The sequence below is a fragment of the Varanus komodoensis genome, unplaced genomic scaffold (genome assembly GCF_004798865.1).
Source record: "Varanus komodoensis strain SLA01 unplaced genomic scaffold, ASM479886v1 scaffold9, whole genome shotgun sequence".
NCBI classification, from domain to species: Eukaryota; Metazoa; Chordata; class Lepidosauria; order Squamata; family Varanidae; genus Varanus; species Varanus komodoensis.
Window position 1 is genome coordinate 11,738,032 of NW_025336598.1, and position 22,937 is coordinate 11,760,968.

Consider the following 22,937-nt stretch of genomic DNA (forward strand, 5'->3'; position numbering starts at 1 on the left):
TTTCTATAAAATGAATTTAAAAAAACTAAATTACAGGTAACTGCACCAAGGTAGATCTCCATACAACGTACTGGTTCCTGGTGCCTGCCCCCCATGACACTCACTTGCATACTCCTACGTGCATATTTGACCAGTGCCACACAACGGGGAAGGCCTCCGTATGTTATCCAGCTCCTGCCCTTGACTAAGAACCAGTTGCTCCAGAGAAGAAAGCATAGATGCATGCATTTTCCCCATTGCCAGTAAAGGTCTATGTCAGGTGCATAGTGAAGGAAGTTGGCATAGAACCGCACTATGCCCCATGGAGATCCCAACTGTGCAAAGGACAATTTTGCTCAAGGTGTGATTAACTGTAATACTCTAGAATTGAGAATATTGTAAAATGGTGTTACTAAAAAGGGAGCATGAAATTAAATAGCTTTATACTCTGAAACTTCTCTATTAAAACTGGATACTTGATCCTGTCCTTTTCCATCTCTCCTGGACTTCACCTGTCAAGGGTGGGATGGCAATAATGCAGTTTTCAATTTGTTGTTTTCTTTGGATTGTTCTCTGAATCAAATGAGGTTTAAGAACAACTACAAGAGCATTGTTTAACAGGACTGTTTTACCTCAACTAGTGGAAAAATAGTCTTGGTAGGAAGGCTTTAATTAAACAAAGCTTATTTGCATTATACACATCTCAGTGTAAAGCTGAGCAATCCTGTTTTATGGTATAAGTGGCAACAGTATTATGGATTTGTTGCTGCAGAATTGTTCATATTGTCCATTAACTGAAGAGAGAACTGCATGAGGTTAAATCACATTCTCAAAGAGCTGCATGGAACGCATTATGTTTTCATCCTGTAAGAAAAAGCACACCATCTCATTATTTGAGAAACAGACATGAAAGTGAAAATAAATAAAAATGTCCAAGTATTTTATGCAAACAATATTTCTCTTTTGGAGGGTGAAAACCATAGCTTACAAATGTATTCTGGAATCATATGGAACTGAAATGAGAACAGCAATCTTTTAGGCATCCAAGTGCTGCAGGTGTTCTGAGTGTAATTTTGATTATTCTATCATTGATGAGCAAATTTCCCACCACCACCAGAAAGATGTAAGTCTGCTGCTAGTATAACTCCCCTTTGTATTTAAAAGTCTTCTTTTTCAGTCCATAGCAAATTCATGTATTGGATTCACTTATGTTTCAGAAAATTGTATTCAATTAAAACACAGAATTTGGGAACTGAACAGAAACGGTATTAATAGTTATAAATCAAAGCAGCAGTAGTTCTAGCAATACCATTACACAAGTTATTCTGTGAAGGAACGGTTCTGTTAGGTTCATTTAAATTCCTTTATTTTTGCATTTGTGAAAACAGATTAGCAGGGATAGATCTATAAAGGCTGGCAGCCAACTTTATCTTTAATCACCTGTGAATGGGCTAGGGCAAGGAGACAGAATGCATTGCCCCACAGCCTATGGGTCACAGTCTTTGGAATACTTAGGCAACAATCATTTATATTTAGTGGGAGTCAATAGACCTTACTTCTGAGTAAACATCTACAGGATTACACTGTTAGTGCCACATTTGAAGACTGTCATTATCACATGTGATTCTTCCAGTAATACCTGCTTAAGTCTATTACATATAATTTCTAGAGAGTACTTTGTGGGTAACAAAAGGAGGGAAGCAATTAATGTTAGATTATATTGCACAGCTGTGCACCTAGAAATTGCAGTGCTATGTACACCAACTGGGAGTAAGTCCCACTAAGCTCAGTGGAACTTCTGAGTAGACTTAACACGGGATTGCTCTGTTAATAAGGTACCCCCCCCCCACTTATACTGTAATTGTTTTATTAGAGACAATTTATGGTGTTAAACAAAATGTGATTAATATGAACTAATGTAACAATGAACATACAGCAAGAAACTGGCTTAAGCATTTAGCAGCTAATAGTGCCTCCACTACTATTCTTAGTATGGGAAACAAGCAGAGATTATTATTAAGACTTTGATATCTCCCCTCTTCCAATTTACAAGGAACCGCAATTATAAATTTTAAGATGCTGCTTTACTTAGTGCAAGTTTGGGAACCAAGCCTTGATACCCAAACCTGACTTCACTTCAGTACTAAGGAACTCCAAAAGGCCAAACCCCTTACTCGGCCTCTTCCCTTTTCCTACAGCCACATATCATTAACTGCGTGATCACTGAGCTAGTTTTTACAGCATCTAATTTAAAACTGTATTTGTTCACTGAGGTGTTTTTACCTTTTCCATTTCCTGTTGAAGATAGCTTCAGAAAAACTAACTAATTAATTAACAATGATTTTACTTAACCACAAGGTTTTGGGGTGCTGCCATTATGTGGCGTTAAGAAACACTTAGTGGTGATTAGATCTGCAGTGAGTGCACCAAGTTTATCCTGGAGAGAAGAAAATTTGCACAGAACATGATAGTGCTCTTCCAGTGCTTGAATGGCTGTCACAGAGAAATAGGTATAGTAGGAAATGTGAGCCCTACAGCTCTCACAGTGTACTTGCTGGGCCTGATGGGAATTGTAGGCTAGAATATCTAGAAAGCCATGTTTTGCCCACCCTTGAGTAAAAGCTATTTCTCTGCTGTCCCAGAAGACAGGACTGGATCTCATGGGTTTAAGTTACAGGTGACTGGATTTCACACGACCATTAGGAGAATTAACCAGACAGTGGGAACAGTTCAACAATGGAATCAGCCTTTCCCAACTTGGTGTTCTTCAGATGCTTTGGACTTCAGCATGCATTCATTTTTGCATTAGCAGTCAGGAATTCTGGGAAATGTAGTCTAAAGGGCACTGTTGGAGAAGGCTGACTTATGGAAACAAAGAGCTTTTCCAAGCTTAGCAAGTTCAAGTTCGTTATTTGTTTTTCTGTGCCAGGTTAAGACCTTTTCATTCCGGCGATATTTTAATAAGTTTTAATATTGTCTTTTCTATGTTTTTAACTGCAGCCAGTGTGGGTCGGGAATTTATTTATGTTATATTTTATGCTGTAAGCCATCCTGAGGGTTTTTGCGAACAGGATGGCATGCGCGCGCGCACACACACACACACAATAACTATATATAATATATCAAATATATACAATAAATAAATAAGCAGAGCCCAGTTAGCAATCTGTTGGGAATGCTCTAGTGCCACGTAGCATTCCTGCAACAGATTGCACTTGGTGGCTTGCAAGGTCCCCTTCCCAGTTCTATGAATCTATGAAGTAATGTGTTTTGTAAAGCAGAATTTGTGAAATATTGTATGTGCAAGGTTTTAACAGATCACTTTCATAGTGACTTTACATTTCTACGTGGCTTGCAGTTGCTGTGAAATTAATACTAGTTACTCACTTTTTGGCAGCTTTCAATGAATTCATCTATGGTAACTACACCATCCTTATTCTTGTCCATTTTCTGCCAAAGAAGAAATGTTTGGTTAAGTGACGTTATCCTCTTGTCACTTCTTCTTTCATTACTCTTTGAAACAAAGGTTGTATAAATGTCGTAACAACACCAACCAAAGAAGCTACTTGCTAGATTTTGAACAGAGTTGAACAGAGTTACTCCTCCTTTAGCTGTCATATTTTATTTCCTTTGACAAACACAGGTCTTAAGATTCATATTAGTGTGTCTTAAAACATCTAATCCAGCTACATGAAAGGCTTCTGCTACAGATGAAACAAAAAAGAAACTGGAGGAGGGAGGAAAGATTATTGCTTAGTAAAGGCAACGTATTACGAACAAGACGTTTCTTAATACTAACAATATCAAAAAATATGTTTCTTTTTTTCTTCTACTATGTTTGGTATGTGAGGGGATGTCACATGGAGATGGGTAGAGACCTGTTCTCACCTGTGGAGGAAGGCAGGATGCGCTCCAACGGAGCAAAGCTCAGGGAACCAGGGTTCAGTTTGGATGCCAGGAAGCATTTCCTGACAGTTAGGACCCCAAGGGTGTGGAATGGGCTTCCACAAGAGGTCACTGAGGCCCCATCGGTGCGGGTGTTCAAGGATAGGCTGGACGTGCACATGGTGGGCATGTCGTGAGCGGAGCCGGCTGGTGCCGGAGGTCAGACTAGATGGCCCGGGAGACCCCTTCTGACTTGCTCTGTTTCAATGTTTCTATGTTTGCTGACTCTTACCTGGAAAAAATTTTCCACATGTTGTCTTGGAGCATCCTCTTTGAGGACTGGATATGTGCATTTTCCCATCATGTCATATATAGCTTTCATAATATCCAGCATTTCCTGGTGGGAGAAAACATGTTTAAGTGAGTGAAGAAGTAAACAGTTGGTGAAAGATTTGCAGTTAGAAAACAAAGCTCTATTAGACTAGAACAGAGACCCTTCTAGAATGTTATATAGTGGTTTGCTTTGAAATTATTGAAAGTCAGTGGCCGATGTTTGGAAAAGTCAACTGTGTGTAATCAGCCTTCAGTCAATTGATGGATGCTTCCTGACTGCCTTTTCAAATAGAAAAACTCCAATATTCATGTGGAAACTTACTGATGTTTCTAGATAACATTTACAAGTTTATAAAAGCATTTTCTGATCTATAATAAAATATTTGTCCCTGTTGTCTTACCTCTATCTTTTAAAAGCAAAGCGAAAAAAACAAGACGAGAACAGCCCCTCCCTGCATGCTTATGTTTCAATTGTGATAGGAAAACTTATTTGGGTCCCAATTTTGATTTTTTCAAATATGTTTTTAAACTCCCTTGTCCTCATACTTGTTTACTCCTGTGAGTTTTCTATCATTCCTTTTCTCTGTCACACTGTTTTTCCTGTTATTTCCCCATTGCTACCTCCATTTCAAAGGATTTTCTTTGTGCATTCCAACACACCACACACAAACAGAAGTTATTCATTTTAGGAACAGCTTTATTGTTCTGTCTGAAAAAATGACAGTGCCTCGGCCAGTATGGATGAAGAAAGAAGGAAAGTTGGTGAGCTGGAGTGATTAGTGCAGAGGCAGCCCCAGCAAATGTTTGACATTTCAATATTTTTAGAGATGACATCAAAGTAATTTGAAATTGGAGAAGCAGGGAAATATAGCATAAAATTCCTTGTAATGAAGCATGTTTTGTTCCCAGCAAGCTGCACACAAGGCATTTGCCTTTGTCTAGAGTATAAGATGCAGCTGCTTAAACATCAAGGAATCTCATGTCAGTCCTTGGAGTTGTCCTAGTAAAGTTAAGCGAACAGCCCTGAGACATATACTTAACAATGAGTGGCTGGATCCAGATCTAGGTGTGAGCAACCCAGCAACCCATTCAAGCTGCTGAAAATGCTACACAGAAACTCAAGGGGCACTGGTGAAGGGCATAAGCTGTAGCTTGGGGAGTGAGGGGTATATCCCTGACAATTGGGCAGAGCCATCTTGTGTGAAGTGGGTGTTTGTGCTTATAGAAGACAGGTTCTGGATTCAACCCAAGTGCTTTCAAGTTCTAGGGAATAAAATTGATTCCTTACCTCTTTAGTAATATAGCCATCCTTATTTATATCATACAAATTAAAAGCCCAGTTGAGTTTTTCTTGCACTGTTCCCCGCAGCAAAATTGACAGACCCATAACAAAATCCTAAAGAAAGAAAGACGGGTTAACATTTTTTAAACTGAGAAAACAATCCTACATCTTGGACTGTTAGCAAAACAAAGCAAAAATATAAAAGTCCACAAGGCTGTCACGTGAAGCCTATTCTCCAAATTGTATGGCAGCTTTTGTTTTCCTTTCACTGAAGAACAGAAGTATGCAAGGTGACAATCTAAAATTAGGTACTTTTATAGCTAAGCAGCCACTTAATTATGCTGAAATCTGATTTTGTATGAAAAAAAAATTGTCTTTGACACTTCTGCATTAGCAATATACAATAAACTCAATTTAGTAACAACATTTAGTAATAAAGTGTTATCCCAGGCGGGATAAAAGTGACCTGACAGTTGCTGGGAATTTATACCTCATATCCTGCTGCAAAAAGAAGTTAATTACATGGCCTAATTAAAAAGTGACAATAGCTCATTTGCAGAGTTTATATACATAGGGCTGTATTTAAGAGCTGTCTTCAGGATAACCTATGGATATCCTTAATTTCCTGTTGGTCTAGAGTCTGCAGACAAGTATCACAGTCTTGCCTATGCACAAGGGAGGCAAAGATATAAGAAATCAGGTCCAGTGACGTCAGTTAGGCAAAAGTTACAGGGATCCAACCCATTACACATGGTCCCTAAATATAATTAAAGAGTTTACAAGCATATAAGGAAGCTTCTTCTGTGGCTCGGCTCTTAGAGAAGGGAAGGTCAGCTGCTGTGAGTTCACTGTTCTAGGATTTCATTGTGCTGAGATGCAAGCCAAAGGAGAGCTCTCCCCTGAACTGAGCAGGAGTTGTTTCCCCTGAGAGTAGCAGCCACCCTCCTGCTGCCTGTCCCCAGAATTCAAGACCAAGGGAAAGAGAAACCTCTTTTCTGACAGAGTAGCCAAACATTCCAACACAGGAATGGTGAGTGCATATAATGTTTTTAACCCTAAAACTGCACCTAGCCAAATTGGATTTCCATGTGTGGATTTAACACAGGCATGCACACACCGGGAGGGGGGGGAGGGGGGAGCACACAACTGCAATGACCTGCATACACACAAACACAGATGCCCAAACTAGGAAGAAGTTGTCAAAGAGTAGGTTGGAGGCAATTTTAGTGGGAACAGCTGCATTAGGGAAGGGGTAACTCCTTAGAGTTTTGACACAGAAAGCTCCTTTTCAAGTTTTTTTAGAGAGATTTGTGGAACACTTTAGTGCATAGTCTAGTCAGGCCTGGTGATCTTACAGGAAGAAAGAAAATATTACACAGCATAAATTGTTAAGATAGGTAACTTGCTTGAATAAATTAGCCAACATGCACAAGACTTTTTCTTGAATGTTCTGTCCTTGCACAGCCCCTCACTTCCTCAGTTTTTAACAATAATCCAGGAAGTTGTCAATAACCATTACTACTGTGTTATAGTTGTCCAACAGTTATATGTATGCCAGTAGCACAATACATTGTTGTTCATGTGCAAGATAACCCCATATATCATTTGGGTAGATTTTTGCACGTTACGCTGTAAGGTGTTGCTTACTCTGATGACTAATATGCAATTATAATGTTTTGCACAGGCATGGCTTTTTCACATGCAAGTGGTGTCATTTTGTTTGCATGGCTTTCCTGAGAAACCTGCTCCTAGGTAGAATAAGCACAGCCATTTTTTAAAAAATAGGGACAGAGGGTTAAACACATCCTTCAGTCTCTGCTGAAGTCAATGCCGTTAAAAGAGCATAACTGGATTATGTAGATTCATATGACATTATACCCTACTGATTTCAATGCTACTACATTATTAATACACTTAGTACTCTTTAAGCTCTTGCTTGGATGGTGGCATTAAGTGTAAACAATAACTGGGAATGTTCAACAATTGTGGACAGGATTCAAAAATTGCCTTCTGCAAAATGAAGGACTCCATTTGCAGGAGTCTGTCTACCAAATTTTTGAGAATCATATCACAATGCAGCCATTTCATTCAGCAAGGTCTTGTGACTCAGGGTTGCTTGCATGACACTTTAAACCACCCTGTAAGTGCTGTGCAGTGTGTGTTATTCATGGAACAATCCAAGATGCACCTGAAAGACAATAGGGCTCACTGTTTTGTTTGTTCAGCAAATATCCAAATGCCCTCCACAACAGAAAACATCTTTTCTTCCATTCCCTCCTCCAATCACTACTTATTTGCCATTTAAAAATAAACAAACAAGCACATCAAAGCTTCGAAAATGCACAAGTGGCCCTTTCTCGCTGTCTTGCCACCATTGTGGAAGCTGCCAGCTGATGCCCACAAGACATTCAAGATCAAGAAGTTCCTCGCTAAGAAGCAGAAACAGAACCAACCAATTCTGCAGTGGACCTGCATGAAAACTGGCAATAAGATCAGATACAACCCCAAAAGGAGGCACTGGAGGACCACCAAACTGGGCCTGTGAAGGGATGCAGCTACAACCCCATTGATGCCTTCATCCTACATCAAGCTTTCAAGCCCTAGACTGGCCCCTTCCAATCAGCCTGCTACAGCCTTATTTTCAGGACTTGAATCCCATCCTGTGTCATGAGGCTTTTTCTTTGCTAAATTTTACCTTGGTTCTCACATGGAGTTTCTGAAGGAATTAAAACTGAACCAAAAATGCATAACTGAGATCATATTTTTAGTTCCATAAAATTGCAAAAATATATTCCCTAACTTTTTCAGCTACCCCAGAAATGGAAGATATAAACCTCCTCTCTTTCTTTCACTGCTCCTTTTTGTAGTACTTAATGCAATAGTTATTGCAAGTCCCTGACCTAAATAAACAAGCAGAAATATACACCAATTTAATGCTGTGAAGTAAATGGAGAGAAAATCTGCATATGTTTGCAAATTAGCCTATATGGAGTCTTGCCTTGACAGTTTTCATTGATATTACTCCCTTTGACAGCTGAAACATACAAGGAATTTATCAAACAAGACCACACATATCAGAGTTGCATTTGCAAAAAACTGATGAAAACAGCAACATGAATACATTTGTGCGATTTTTAAGAACCAAAAGCGGGGGCAAGAGCCAGTAATGGTCACCTCAAAGTATCATTTGGACACTAGGGTGGAGGGACTGTCCCTAATGGCAGCATGGACAAGATCGCAGGGGGTTTTGCCATTCTTGCTGAGCAGCTTGCTAGCAGATCCCTGAAATCCACACTGAAATTGCTCTCATGGTTTCCTGTGAAATGCCAACCCATCATGATCAAAGAAACGCTAGAATAAGCAATGGGTTGTCAGCGTGGCTTGTTGTCCAAAAGTAAGCCAGCTTGCAGGAAACAATCTCAGTCTGGATGACATCACAATTCACCATGGCTAGGTACCCACTATGGGTTGTGTTGCATTGTGCAAACCATGTCTCAATGCAGCAGTTTCATGGGGCTAGAGGGCTGCCATAGGAGGGGACAGCAAAGTCCATTTCCACTAGCACAACTGATAAAGTGTTACTCTGGATTCTCTCTTGTAGCACTGTTAAAGCTAAGCAGGTGCAGACCTGGGCATGCCAGGGGTAAACTGGCTTTTCAAAAACAAAAGACCAAAAACATCACTTAGTTAATGGATAAAAATATTTTAGACTTGACATAACCAGCATTAATCACTTTTCAGTCCCACTGAATTATGCATATACTGGAATCTTTCTTCTTAAAGACTCTGGAACATGAAAATGCTGAACTTTGCTTGGATCATGACCATCTTTATTATCTGTGACTTCCCTATACCCTTCCCAAATTATAGAGCATTCAGACTACACAAATAATTATTATTAGTGCTACATTATATTAATAACCTGCCTTTCTTTCTCTTGTAAGGAAGCTAAGTTAACTTACAAGGTTCTCCTCCTCCATTTGATTCTCACAACAAACTTGTGAGCTCAATGCATTGAGAATTCATAACTGCCCCCAAATCTTCCAATGACCATCAAGGCTGAGTGGGGATTAGAACCCAGATCTCCCAAGTCCAACTCTAGCACCCTCATTGCTGCATCACCATAGAGATTTTTTGACAAAACTGGTAGAATTGTAGTGTGAACATATAAATAATTCTTCTTCTATGGACACTCCACATTATTTTTAAATATATATTTATATATTCATCTGCACTTACTATTCTGTTGCCAGCCATCTTCAGAAAATTATTTTCTCTATTTCTAAAAAACTCTTTTAAAGGTTTTTAAAAGAGAAATACATATTCCATATCAGGAAAGGCATTGGATACATGTATGCTTTTTATTAACTTTGTAGTCATGATGAAACCAAACTCTGCTAAGCAAAGTTTTAGTATTTATCATTTGCCTATTCTGTTGTGACATTAGATGAAAAAACAGATTTTCTGCCCTTGCTGCCACATTCATAAAGTTGCATCTTTAAATAGATTGGGTGTGTTTTTTTCAGGGTCATATTTCTTTTGGATTCCTTTGCTCTCTATACTGTTAGGCCTGAATCCCCAGGTTCCAGATTAACATAACAACTGGCATTAGAATATCTATCAGCTGTTTCAGGGCATTCATAATAGGCATGGCTCCCCTAGGCTCTAGCTCAATCGAAATGTCTAGCAGCTGTCTCAGAGAATTCCCTCAGAAAATGGAAAAAGCTTACCAAAGACGTAATGGGCAAAGATTACCTAAAAGGTGTAAATTAAAAGATAAAACTTACTGCTAACCAAATCTGCTTCTGTATATCGCTTGCTCAACTGCTGCTTATGTGATTCTGTAACTCCCCATTGTCGCCATTGTTCTCACTCTTGTCAAAGACTGATTGTATTGTTCCCCATTTTGCCAAAAGCTGATTGTAAAAGTATAAAAATCTCATTCCAACTCTGTTCAGGACTGCATTCTTACTAGAATGTTGGTCCCTGCAGGTAATCCTGCAGGTAATAAACTCCTCTTAAAAATATCAACTGGTCTCTGGGCTCATCTGCAAAACCACGGGATACAACATATACAACTGTGTTTACAAGCACCAAAATATCCTTGAAGTGTTGGGAAAATTTGGGTAAATCCTGTCTGAAAAGCATTACTTTTGTGTGTGCTTTTGAATTGTGGGATCAAATCCTGTCTTCCTTCTCAAAAACCAAACTGTCACTGTTTAAAATCGCATTCCCCCCGCTCCTTTCTCTCACCTTTAGCTGTGGGCTACAGTAGACAGGCCATTCAGTCCAAATATATATTGTAAATAGACATTGTTGGAATTCAAGGAAGTATCTTCCTAGCCCAGAGGCCCCATGTGCCCTGGCCAATTCAGAATGTCTCCAGTCTAGATAGGAGTCTTGAGCTTATCATGCATTGTTTCTCAGTAGCTTGAATTTACATGTCTTAAGCAGACCTGGAGATGGGTTCAAGCTACTGAATTAAAGTGTCAATACAGGCAATTAGAACTATTGTAATCTCATTGTTACAGTGTGATTGACTGACATTTCTTTATCTGTTCTGTATGTGATGACCTCAGAATCTTATTGTAATCTCTGCATTCTGTCATCAACTGCCCTGTACCTGTGTACCTACAAATGCCCTGTAATGGTACTGAAGCTTTGCAGCAGAGTTCATCTCTGCCTGCCTGGTAATGCATGCATTATCGTGAGAGTACCGCAGGAACCTTGGGGTAAATACAATAAAGCCTCAGATGATCTGGACGCTTGGTCTTTCCCATGAACCCGAGTTTTATTCCCTCTTCTCAAATTGAGATTCCGGGATTCTGTCAGAAGCTATATGAAAAAGATGACAAACAGACTACTTTCTTAGATTTTGCTCCAGACATGAGCAATCAACAATCTGGCATAGGAAAGATTAAAAGGACACATTTTGAAGATCTGATTCCATCATCCTCTGTCTGGGCAGCTTCAGCCACTCTGATATTAGAAAGAAGCAGCAGCAATGTGCCAAGAGTGCAAATGAAGGCCTCCATCCTTCTGCTGGTCAGCAACACTCTAACAAAGCTGTTTTGACAGGAGGCAAGCAGCAAGAAATAGGCCTCAGAATTGGTTGTGATCAAGTAGGTATAAGTACAAGTCCAGTATAAGCCCAGCAATATGATCCACAGAATTTGTTCCAAATGAAAAGAATGTGCAGAGGACACAAGCATGAATGTAAGCAAGTATGACTCGCTCTCAAGAGGTTTAAACCTATTTTCCTATTCATTTGGCACAATTACATTGTGCCACCTGAAGCAAAGAGATAGGGCTTATTTATTCACCCCAGCAACAACAGCAGATTCTGCTCTGATCCTAGAAATGTTTATTTAGAGAAGAACATTCCAGTGAAGTCAAAACAGCTTACATGTAGCTGACTGAACTCTGGGTCACAGACTTAAGGCGTTTATCATCATGCTGCCAAAGGAATTTTAAAATTCTGAAACTGGTTATTATTTCTAGCTGGAATCTCTACTGCTTTTTAATAGTAAAGCATAGTTTTGATTAATTAGACTTATTTATGTAATCATTACTCTCTGTTAATCAAAAATGTCAAATGTACCTCAAAGCTACACAAATAAAATATTGGGGAAGGTATTAAACCCAATACAATTTGTAAACAACAATAATAAAAAGCATGCCTTCATTGAGATCCTTTCTTGGCTAGTAAAACAAATAGCTATAGGAGTAAGGAATGTGAGATGTGGATATGGCGGAACCATGAGGAGTTCTTAACAAAACAAACTTAGGCATAGATCTGGCCTAACACTGGCTATCTGCTGAATACACTCCTTTCTCAGAATATTTTCTCAGCTAAGTATCTATAGACATGATAAATAACTGAAAACTTTAGCACTGGATGGCAGTCATTCTGATCCCTACTACCTTATATACATGGTTTGTTGTATTTCTCAATCACTGCAGAGTTGACCCCAGACAACCGGAAAAGGATCTATTTTTTCATTAAAGAGAAGGTGCCATGAAAAACTCCACAGCACCTTTGGCAGCTTGATGCACTGGAGATGTTTTGGACTACAACCCCAGCATGAAAGAAAAATCAAAAGCGGCACTGAGCCTGGCAAGGCACCATACTGGGCATGTTAGTACTTGTGGGCACAAAGTTGGAAACTCTACACAGGGAAATGAGGAGGCTTTACTAATATTTATAGTATTGTGATTGTTGTCTGTCTTCATTTCATATTCAAGAAAGTCCTGATACATTTTAAGGCATTTCCAGACTTCTGTCTTATTTATGGAATAAGTGACCCATGTTTTCAAAAATCACATAGCATTATATATAGAAGTATATTTAACATCCACTTGCTGAATCTTATTTACTACAACACAACCAACCTACGATTCCCATAGTCTGTATTAAGATCAGTGAAACCAAATTGATATGAATTATAGAATTTACAGGTGCTGGTTTGCTTCCAGTGAACTGACAGTATTGTTTCTGAATTATGGGTCTGTCAAAGGCATTGTTGATCTAACAGAGAGGTGCTGTAGAGCATGTAAGTACCAACAAGGAAGTGTTTCTAGTAGTTTCAATGAATGAATGGCGAATGAATAAAGGGTATAACAGCAGATGCATGTGTGCAAGAAATTCATTTAAAAAAAAAAATTGGAGAGGACGACAAACATGTGCGCTGCCTTGGATATCCTTTGAGAAGAAAATGGGCAAGATGAAAATATAGTACATTAAAAAACTACCAGGGGCTGCTAAATCTCTTTCAGCCAAATTCCCTTTCAGGAAAACTCTCAGAAGGTCAATTCCAGTGGCTGGAAAGGCACACAACGAAAGGGGTGGGGTAGAGGGACAGAGTCAAACACACCCCATGCATATTTTAGTCAAATAACTGACAGCAGCTAAGCCTGACAGGCATTTCAGCCTTTTGGAATGGAGAAAAACCTGCACAGTGATAAACCATGGAATTGTGAGTAGTCTTTGAAAAAAATTTTTATAAAGGAAAATGAACATTGGAGCCCAGATAGTTTTCTCCTCAATCCTTCCAGTTCATGGAAAAGGAAAAGGTGGGAAAAATACTCCATGTGAATTCCTGGCTACTCACCATGGATGGAACAATGGTAACAGATGACAAAGAAAAGTGGAACATGAAAGGGTTTGGATAGTCAGTGAAATCCAAACTTTTGAGAATGCCTGGAGAAAAAGTGAGGTAGCAGAAGACTAGAAATGGGCAAATACTGTCCCCAGTTTCAAGAAGGGGGAAAAGGTAGATCCAGAAAACTACAGACCTGGTGTCAAATTCAAGGTAAAATTATTGAACAGTTAGTTGATGGAACATTCCGTCTCTGAGCATCTAGAGAATAATGCATTAATTACCAGGAATCAACATGAGTTTGTCAGGAGTCTTGCCAGTTTAAGCTTATCTCCTTATGTGAGTTACTAGGCTGGGAGAACATAGGGATGCTGTGGACATAGGATCTTGATTTCAGTGACGTACTGTATGAGGTTTTCCACAATATTCTTGTTGACACAGTGTCAAAATATGGACTGAACAACTGTGCTTACTGAGTGCTAATTAGTGGACGTCTTGCATAGTGTGCTGTAGGACTCTGTTCTAGGTCCTATACTGTTCAACATTTTTATACATAACTTAGAAGTGAATATAGAGCCATTGCTTAATTATCTGCACATGGCACAGGCTAGGAGGAATAGACTGCACCACTGGAGACAGGATCAAGATCTAAACAAGCTGGTACACTAGATCTAATCTAACAAGATGGGTTCAACAGAGATAAATGTAAAGTCCTGTACTGAAGCACAAAAACATCCAAGAACAGGATGCTGGAAAATGGGCTTGGCAGCAACACACATGAAAAAGACATAGGTGCCTTAGAAGATCACAAGCTCAAAATGAACCAGCACTCTGAGGCTAACGCAAGAGTAAGCTGCATTAATTTGACACATAGTATTCAGATCATGGGAAGTAATATCTCTGCTTTATACTGCACTAGGCTGCATTTGGGGCACTGTGTCTTGTACTGGGTGCTCCATTTTAAGAACCCAATGGACAAGTTGGAGCATATCCAGAGAAGAGCACCAGGATGATAAACAGTTCTTTTTAAAAAGTCCTATGAGAAACAGTTGGAAAGCTGGGTATGTTTATATTGGAGAAAAGAAGATACTAAGGGGAAATCTGATAGTGTCCCCCTCTTGTCATATACAAGACATTTTGGAGAGTTTCATTCACAGGGTCACCATAAGTTGGAAACTACTTGATAACACATAACAACAAATGATCATGTCATCAAATATCTGACGAGCTCCCATCATACAAGGAAATAAGGAAGCAATGGTTTGGGTTAAGGAAAATGAGGATGTGGGGAAACCTAGTGAGCCTAATTATGTATGTTTTAAAAACTGATCCTACTGGCTTCTCTGACTTATGGAGATCCTATGAATGAAGCCCTCTCAAATGTCCTGTCCTTCAGAACCCTGCCAAAGCTCAAGCCTGTTGCTCCCTTTAGTCCATCTCATCTTTACTCTTCCTTTTCTTCTTCTGCTTTCAATTCCTACTAGCATCTCCAGGAAATCTTGCCTTCTCATGATGTGCCCAAAGCACAGCAACTTCATTTTTGCTTCTAGGGAAAGCTCTGGCTTGATTCCATCTATGACTCACTTCTTGTCTTTCTATTGGTCCAGGATATTTGCAAAGCTTCCTCAGTACCACATTTTGAACGCATCAAATATCTGAAGAGCTTACTGAAGCATGTGAAAGAGGGAATTCACACACATCTGTATTCCATCGAATAAGTGGCTTAAAAATTTCTATGCTAGAAAGTAGGATATTTTTAATGTGTCAGCTTCTGGACATAAAAATGCCCAATTTCCACACTTTCTTAGAGATGAATGGAAGTTACACTACAGGAGTATCTGCAGCTTTCAGTTGTGGAACAGTTTTGCCACATCCACAATGGAATGAAGATGAAATGCTCTTTACAAGAACATTTTTGCATTGCCTTGCATAATGTTGCCCATGGGGTACCAGAAGGGTGATTTGGAGCAGAAAGCCTATGCTTAACCCATTCCTATCTACTTCTTCTCCATTCTCAATGGCCTCGTTCCAGCTGCTTTTCCTCCTAAGGAACTTCACAGACATGTTTACCCTAGTTTCAAATCACTCCTTACAAACTGGATATTTGTTACATTTGTAACATGTAGGTGTTCAATTCCCCCATTTATAATATTTATTTATTTATTTATTTAAAACATAGGAGCTATAATGTTTTATTTAAAACCTAGGAGCTATAATGTTGAACAACACAATACTGTTGTGTAGAATACTGAGATAATATATCGATAGTAAGGAGAACTGAAGTAGAGCCAGATACCAAGTTCAGCATTTTAAGTTCCATTTATTTCAATGGGCAAATCTGAACACATGCATAACTCTTTAACTGATATCAATAGGGCTTTGATCAGAGCAGACCTTAATTCTTACACTAATTATCACTATTATCCACTGAACATGCCGCAGCTCTTTGTTTACCCTAATTTGTAAGCACTCGACTTATTGGAGTAATACCTCCGAGCTTTCAGTCACAGTTGAGAAGAATAGAAGTAAATCACTGGCCTTACCTCGAAACTCACACATCCATTGTGATCCGTGTCAAATGCATTGAACAGAAAATGTGCATATGTTGTGGAATCTGCAATTTAAACAAGGTTGTGCCTTATTAACTGATTTTTTAAACACTATTTTAAAATATATAAATTTGCCTCCCCAAATTAAAAATTTCGGTATAAAAATTCCCCCAAATAGTTTTGTTTTTGTTTTTTTAACTTGCAGTTGCTAGGATTGGCTGCCAGGCTGGTACAATGTCCAAGGGGCAGTGGGTACTGACTGTCAGCATGACTGGAGGAGATGCCCCAAATACATTTTGCCCACTCATTCCTTTTGGCAGCTTGCAGGAATTTTCTTCATGTTTGGGAAAGTGCAAAAGTGTGTTTTCTGCTTTTTCTAGGGAAAAGGAAAAAGTGGTTCTAATTGGGAAATGGGTGGCTTTGGATCAGTGCATGCATATTGGGGCATCTTCCAGGCAATGTCAATGGCCACTAGCTGCTGTACCTGCCAGCAAGCTCCCTTTGGACTTTGCAACTGAGAAGGTTCTCAGTGCTGCAACTATGTGACTTAAAGAACAAAAAGATAAAACATAAATTTTAGCTAATTGTGGATATAAAATGCACAGTTTTGAGCACATGCATGTGCATACACACACACAGAGCTAAATTTTAAAAGTTTCATCTAGCTATGGACAACTGTTCCAATATGCCACTGCAAGACTTTGAAAGGGCTGTTGTTATGTTAAGACAGGCTTTGTGAATGCTGGATAACCCAGTCACAGTTCACACCACATGGCAACCAATGAACACTTGTGGACAACTTGTGAACACTTGCCATTCATGCAAACCACAAATCTGAAAAAAATCACTAAAGCTTATCAGTTTTTGCCAGAAATGACTTTTATAGTTTCCTTTCATACTTTTCAGATAATTCCAGTGGTTTCACTGTCTTTAGTGATTAAACCTAAGCTGAAGGATGAAGTCCTTAAGCGTTTAATTAGAGCAACCTAATGTGATTTTTCTTTCACTAAGTCTGGAATATAAATCAGTAGAGAAAGGGGGTGGATTTTCTAATGAAATATGGCTTGTCTTTAGCACCAAGTAATCATAATTATTATGATACATTAACATTCTGACAGGTGGCGACAGGAAGCAATAGAGATCACAAATTCTTAGATACCCGGTTCATACAACTGAAGAGATTTGATTGCTGTTTTCAGTTAATGCTTGGCATAGTCACAGTGCCCATGCATTCAGATTTCCACCCCAGCAGATTCCATAAAGAGGGCCCACTCAACTGCTGCTGAGAGAATTGGCAGAACTGCATAGCACAGGAAACATGGGCCTGTTTCTTGTTCTCCCTCTGCACATTGTCACATTCTGTACTTCCCCATGCAACACACATGACATCACTATTGTTGGTACAAGATGAGGTGACATCCAATGGCTTTTTGTTAAGAGTGTCATGTTTCCAGTACGTTTATTGGTTGATTTAAGAGTGCTCCAACTTTCTACTAAAACTGTATTCAAGATGGCTTACAATTACAAATAAAACTTGGTACTACAACAAGTATATATATTAAAATATTTAAAAGCAAAATAGCAGAGTAAATTCTGCATTCAGCTCAACAGACCCACTTACACACCCAAGGCCTACTTGAATAAAGTGGCCTTTGACAGCTGGCAGAAAGCGTGCAGAGAGGTAATGAATTTAGCTCCCCTTGGCATGGAGTACCATGGCCAGGGAGCAGCCACTGAGAAGGCCTCCTTTCTTGTCAACAAATGCCTCAGAAGAAGAGCCTCTTCCAAAGATCTCAAGAACTAGGCAGATTCATACGGAAGAAGGCAGTCTTTCAGGTAGCCTGGATCTAAGCCAGATAGGGTTTATAGGTTATAATCCATCAGCAACAGCAGACACTGATTTTGAACTCGAACAATTTCCTTGAATTTAGATGGAGAAGAGATGGAGTTTGTGTTATTAGAATACTGGTGTCACTGAACCTCCAAACACCAGACAATCTTTCTCAGTGGATTCATGTATATATTAAATAGCATGGTGAATAAGAGGGAACCCTGTGGAACACCACAGGCAAATGGCCAAGGCATTAAGCAGAATCCCCCAGCACCACCTTCTGAGATTGCCCTTCCAAGATGGACAAGAACTACCACATAATAGTTCCTCCCAGTCGAATATCAGATTGATGCCTCAGAAAAGTACTGTGGTTGATGGCACTGAAAGCTGCTGAAGCATCTAGAAGACCCAAAAGGATACAAGCCCCCTGTCCAGTTCCCAGTGTGTACTGTCCATCAAGATGACTAAAACAGTCCTTGTCCCATAAGCAAGCCTGCAGACAGATTAAAATGGACCTAGATAATCCATCTCATCCAGAAATCCCTGGAGCTGAGAAGTTACCACACACTCCAAAATCTTGCTCAAGAACAGAATACAGAATATTAGATTCTGGCTGAAAATTATCCAGTATAATGGGTTTCAGTGGGAGGGGGGCAAAGTTTTTACTACCACCTCTTTTAACCAAGATGGAATTGTTCATTGCTGTAAAGAGGCATCCACCACTACATATAATAACTCAGCAAGCTGTCCTGCCCACAGCTGCATTTCTAAGTGATGAAGTGCAAGGACTGAGCACATAAATGGTAAGCCTCACTTCTGTAAGGATCCTGTTCCACAAAGGTGGGGATGAAACTCAGCAGAATACGCCCTTCTAGCATTGGCTTAGATAGTGAGCCACACTGAGAGGAAATCTGTGAACAATCACAAAACAAGGCCATGAGGCCATGAAGTCCTGAGCCGCCCTGGTCAGAACAGTCTCGGCATGGAGACTGAAGTCCCCCAGGACCAACATTATTAGCTGGTCCTCCAGGACCAGCTAATAAAAGAAACCAACACTAAACATTATTTAAATATACCAAAAGCCAGAAACTATCTGGGGAAGCAGTTGAATCCTTGGATGAAGATGGAATTAAAGGAGCACTAAAGAAGGATGATGAGATTTGTGGGAAACTGATTGTATTGGATTCAGACAGAGCCAATACCCAGGCATGAAGTGATGTCAGAAGAAATGAATGGTGACATGAGTTCCAAGTTCTTGACTATATTGAAAGAGTTCGAGCTAATTAATCACTGGGCCCAAACGGTATCCATCCTAAAGTTCCTAAGAAATTACAAAAATATGTAACATGTCTCAAAGATCAAGATTTGCACCAGAAGTCTGGAGGATAGCTGATGTAATATCAATTTTTCAATAGGGTTCCAGGAAGATCTAGAAAAATTACAGGCCAGTTAGCTTAATGTCTGTTCTAGATAAATTGGTGGAAAGCATGGTTAAGGTTAAATTTATAAGCATACAGAAGGATTCTCCAAAAAAAGAATCAGCATGGTTTCCAGCCGCACACTTCCAATATCCTATTCCCTGTATACAAATATGTGATCATACTTGGAATACAGAGTATACTTCTGGATACTGCCCATTAGAAGCAAAAAGGGTATGGTTACTATTTGGGGTGATGGGTAATCTGCTCAGCATGTGGTCCACTCCTAGTCTCTGCTCTCTTGATAGCCCTCAATAAGCACAAACACTTAACAAGAGGTTCTTTATTACTAAAATAAATGAAAAAATCACCAATCTCTGAGGAGATGCATGGCACACACTGTCTCATCCCTCCCCATTGAAACATCCCCTGTCTCAAGGGGGGTGTCAGCAGTGTGCCGGCTAGGATTAATCAGTGGAACCTTGTATCTAATTTTGGTAGGAAAAGCTGCCATGTAATGATTTGCTTACAGAATGCTCATAGAACCCAGCACCTGTTAGGGCTTCTGCACCTTGGTAAATGATAAGGAGCCCTCTCAGGAGAAGATAAAGCACCTTAAATGTTCACCTTCTTCCTGGAAAAATCAAACACCTTAAGTAGCTGTACACTTTTAATTATGAATAAATTTAGAAGATAGAAAATTAAGGGTGTAATTATCTTTTTTGGCTGATATTAGCAGCATAGGAAAAACCTATAGAAAATTATACCACGCCAGACCATTGATTCAGGTAGCCCAGCATTGTCAAAGCAGACTGCCAGCAGTTCTCCAAGGTGGCCATTTTGAATATGCAAGCTGCACCTGTCACCCAAACTTGGGCAGCAGAAGCCATGCAAGGGCTTATAACCTTCGCACAACAGCCACTGCCCAAGTCTGGAAAATACATCATGCAAGAGTTTTGAATATTCAAAAGCCATCCAGCATATACCAGCATGCACGGCAGCCCACCATGGTTTTAAAAAACGATGGTGGGCTGTAGTAATTGCTTGAACTGGGTCAAAGTCATTTCAGTTAATTCCACAGGAATAACTTCTTTTCAGCATGAGCAAGTAAAATTCAAAGATAAATCCACTGGAACATTCAGGTACACAAGGCATATGAAAAAAAGTGCAGATGTTCTTAAGTGATTCCCATTCATTTCAACAGAACTTGTATAGAAGAACACCCTGGCTGTGTACCTTATATACAGAATAAATATAAATTAAAAATAAACAAATGTGAGAGCGAATACAGAGGAGATGCCACAGTAAGTGCTGGGGTGGAGTGGGGAATCTATGTAACAAGATGAAAATCATACCAAGTGGGTGATGGTGTCACCCACTCTATTCTGAAATGTATACAATTCAGAAATTACCTAGGGATAACAGAAACTGCCACCTTTTCCCCCCAGAAAAAGCAGCATGCCAAGTGAAACAAAAGAAAGCCCATAAAGATCATTGGAAAATCACAAATTTTATTCAGCTTTAGGCTTTGACCTATACAATTAAAGTACCTCCTACATTTGCCACTGCTTATGCTATTGTAAAGTTCTGTAGGAGGGAAATAACTGAGAACACATAGACTCATACAGCGTTTATAAGGAATTCTTAGCAGTATTGCCAATTCTCCTGCTTGGAACGGGAAGGATTAAGCTCTTCTATGAGAGCTTGAAGAGGTGTCGTTTCAGATTTTGGAGGTTGGGTGACCAAAAGGGAGCAAAGGGAGTTTCAAAGGCAGATTCTGGGATGTATAAAAGATTAAATTGCAAGCACTAACAAAAATGAGCAAATCTTTGCAGCCAATTAATTTGACAGTGCTTAATTATATCTGTAGCAACACTGGCAATGTATGCAAGACCTTCTCTCACAAACTATTTTAATGAACAAATTTAGCCTGCATAACTAGAATGAATAGAACTAGTACTGCCAATGAACTGGCCAAATACAGTGGTACCTTAGGTCATGAACTTAATCCGTTCCAGGACTCTGGTCGTGACCCAAATTGGTCATAAGCCAAGTTAAATTTCCCCATAAGGTTCAATGTAAATAGGGTGAATCCATTCTGTAACCATTTTTTAAATCAGAAAAATGTGAAGAAAAATGACAACAACAAAGATCACGGTCATATCCCCCCACCCCCCGCGAGCACAAGTACGGCCACCTCCCCCCCCCCCCAGCTTGACCAAGATCGTGCCTGTCATCCTGGAGGGTGGGGGGGAGAGACGGGCGAGATCCTGGGCGCACTGGAGGAGGAAGAGATGGGCACAAACGGTACACTGGAGGAGGGAGAGATGGGCGTGATCTCGGCCATCTCCCCCCCGCCCCCAGCATGATCGTGGCCATCTCCCCACTCGGGGGTTGGGTGGGGAGACAGCTGCGATCGTGCTGGTTGTGGGGGGGGGAATGGCTGAGCGTACCCATCTTTCCTGCAGCAGCATGCCTCTGATCACACATGCCTTCCCTGCACAAAAGCAACTGCGACCGTGGCCATCTCCCCACCCACCCGAGTGGGGAGATGGCCATGGTCGCAGTTCCTTTCATGCAGGGAAGACGTGCGTGATCACGAGCGTGCTGCTGCAGGAAAGATGAGCGCAGCCCAGCACAGCCACGGGGGAGATGGCTGAGATTGTGCCCGTCTTTCCTGCAGGAGCATGCCTGTGATCATGCATGCCTTCCCTGCATGAAAGCAACTGCAATCATGGCCATCTCTCCACTCAGGGGAGGGGGAGATGGCTGTGATCTTGGTCACCACCCAATGCGGAGTTCACAACCCGCGTCAAAATTTTAATGAAATTTTTGTTCGCGACCCGATTTGTTTGTGAACCAAGGCGTTCATGAGCCGAGGTACCACCGTATACTGGAACCACTAAGGAATACATGGCCTCATTTGTGTGGTTAACAAGCTAGTGTGGTTACAATCACCTCATGCATGCTAGCAAGTTTTGCATACGCACCCTCACCAGCACAGTTTCTTGAGTTCTGCAAACCCAGGAAGGATGGCTTCTTAGGGTGGACAGAAAACCATCCCACAGCACTACAATAAACTGCCTTCATTTGGTTTTCACAATATGAGAAGCTGCACTGGTGAGGGTAATTCTGAAAATCCAGATGGTATGCAAGCAGCATGCCCAGGGTGGTTAACTCATCACATTGTTAACTGCCTTGAGATCATGCAAACCAGCCAGTGGCCATCACCATCTTTAAATTGAAACCCTGGTTTAAGTAGAACTCATGCCTCTTGCATATTTACCAATCCAAAGCCTTCCAAAATGTTGAAACCTCTATCTGTTTGGGATGGTCTTTGGGCATCAAGAATAAGATAGGAAAAAAGAGAAATTTGTCAATGAATTTTATTTTTGCTTTTGATATTTGCCCTCTGACTATTGGATGAGGTAGGCTACAAATCAACACCAAGCATCAAATTGCAGATTGTGCTTTTGTAAATATTAGTAGCTAGTAGGTATGCTCAGACTTTAATTAAAGCCCTAAAGTACCCCTGTCCAGCCATTAAGAAGTATGAAAGAC

At 40.1% G+C, this 22,937-nt stretch overlaps 2 protein-coding genes across 6 annotated transcripts in view; one reads left to right on the top strand and one right to left on the bottom strand.

The window, feature by feature from the left end:
* Positions 1 to 795: 795 nt before the first annotated feature.
* KCNIP4 (potassium voltage-gated channel interacting protein 4) overlaps positions 796 to 22,937 on the bottom strand; it is a 284,447-nt gene continuing 262,305 nt past the window's right edge. For all 5 annotated transcript variants that reach the window (XM_044418030.1, XM_044418029.1, XM_044418028.1 and 2 more), the window contains exons 4-8: positions 16,122 to 16,192; positions 5,486 to 5,593; positions 4,157 to 4,261; positions 3,367 to 3,429; positions 796 to 843 (exon numbers count right to left, since the gene is read on the bottom strand). In XM_044418030.1, coding sequence (XP_044273965.1) covers positions 796 to 843; positions 3,367 to 3,429; positions 4,157 to 4,261; positions 5,486 to 5,593; positions 16,122 to 16,192 — 395 coding nt within the window. The remainder of the gene's footprint in view (positions 844 to 3,366; positions 3,430 to 4,156; positions 4,262 to 5,485; positions 5,594 to 16,121; positions 16,193 to 22,937) is intronic.
* Positions 7,818 to 8,024, top strand: LOC123016937 (60S ribosomal protein L39-like). Its single transcript, XM_044417737.1, has one exon. The coding sequence runs from the start codon at positions 7,818 to 7,820 to the stop codon at positions 8,022 to 8,024; it is 207 nt and encodes a 68-aa protein (XP_044273672.1).

Coding starts and splice junctions, on each gene's coding strand:
- LOC123016937 (XM_044417737.1), top strand. CDS start 7,818: ATGCACAAGTGGCCCTTTCTCGCTGTCTTGCCACCATTGTGGAAGCTG.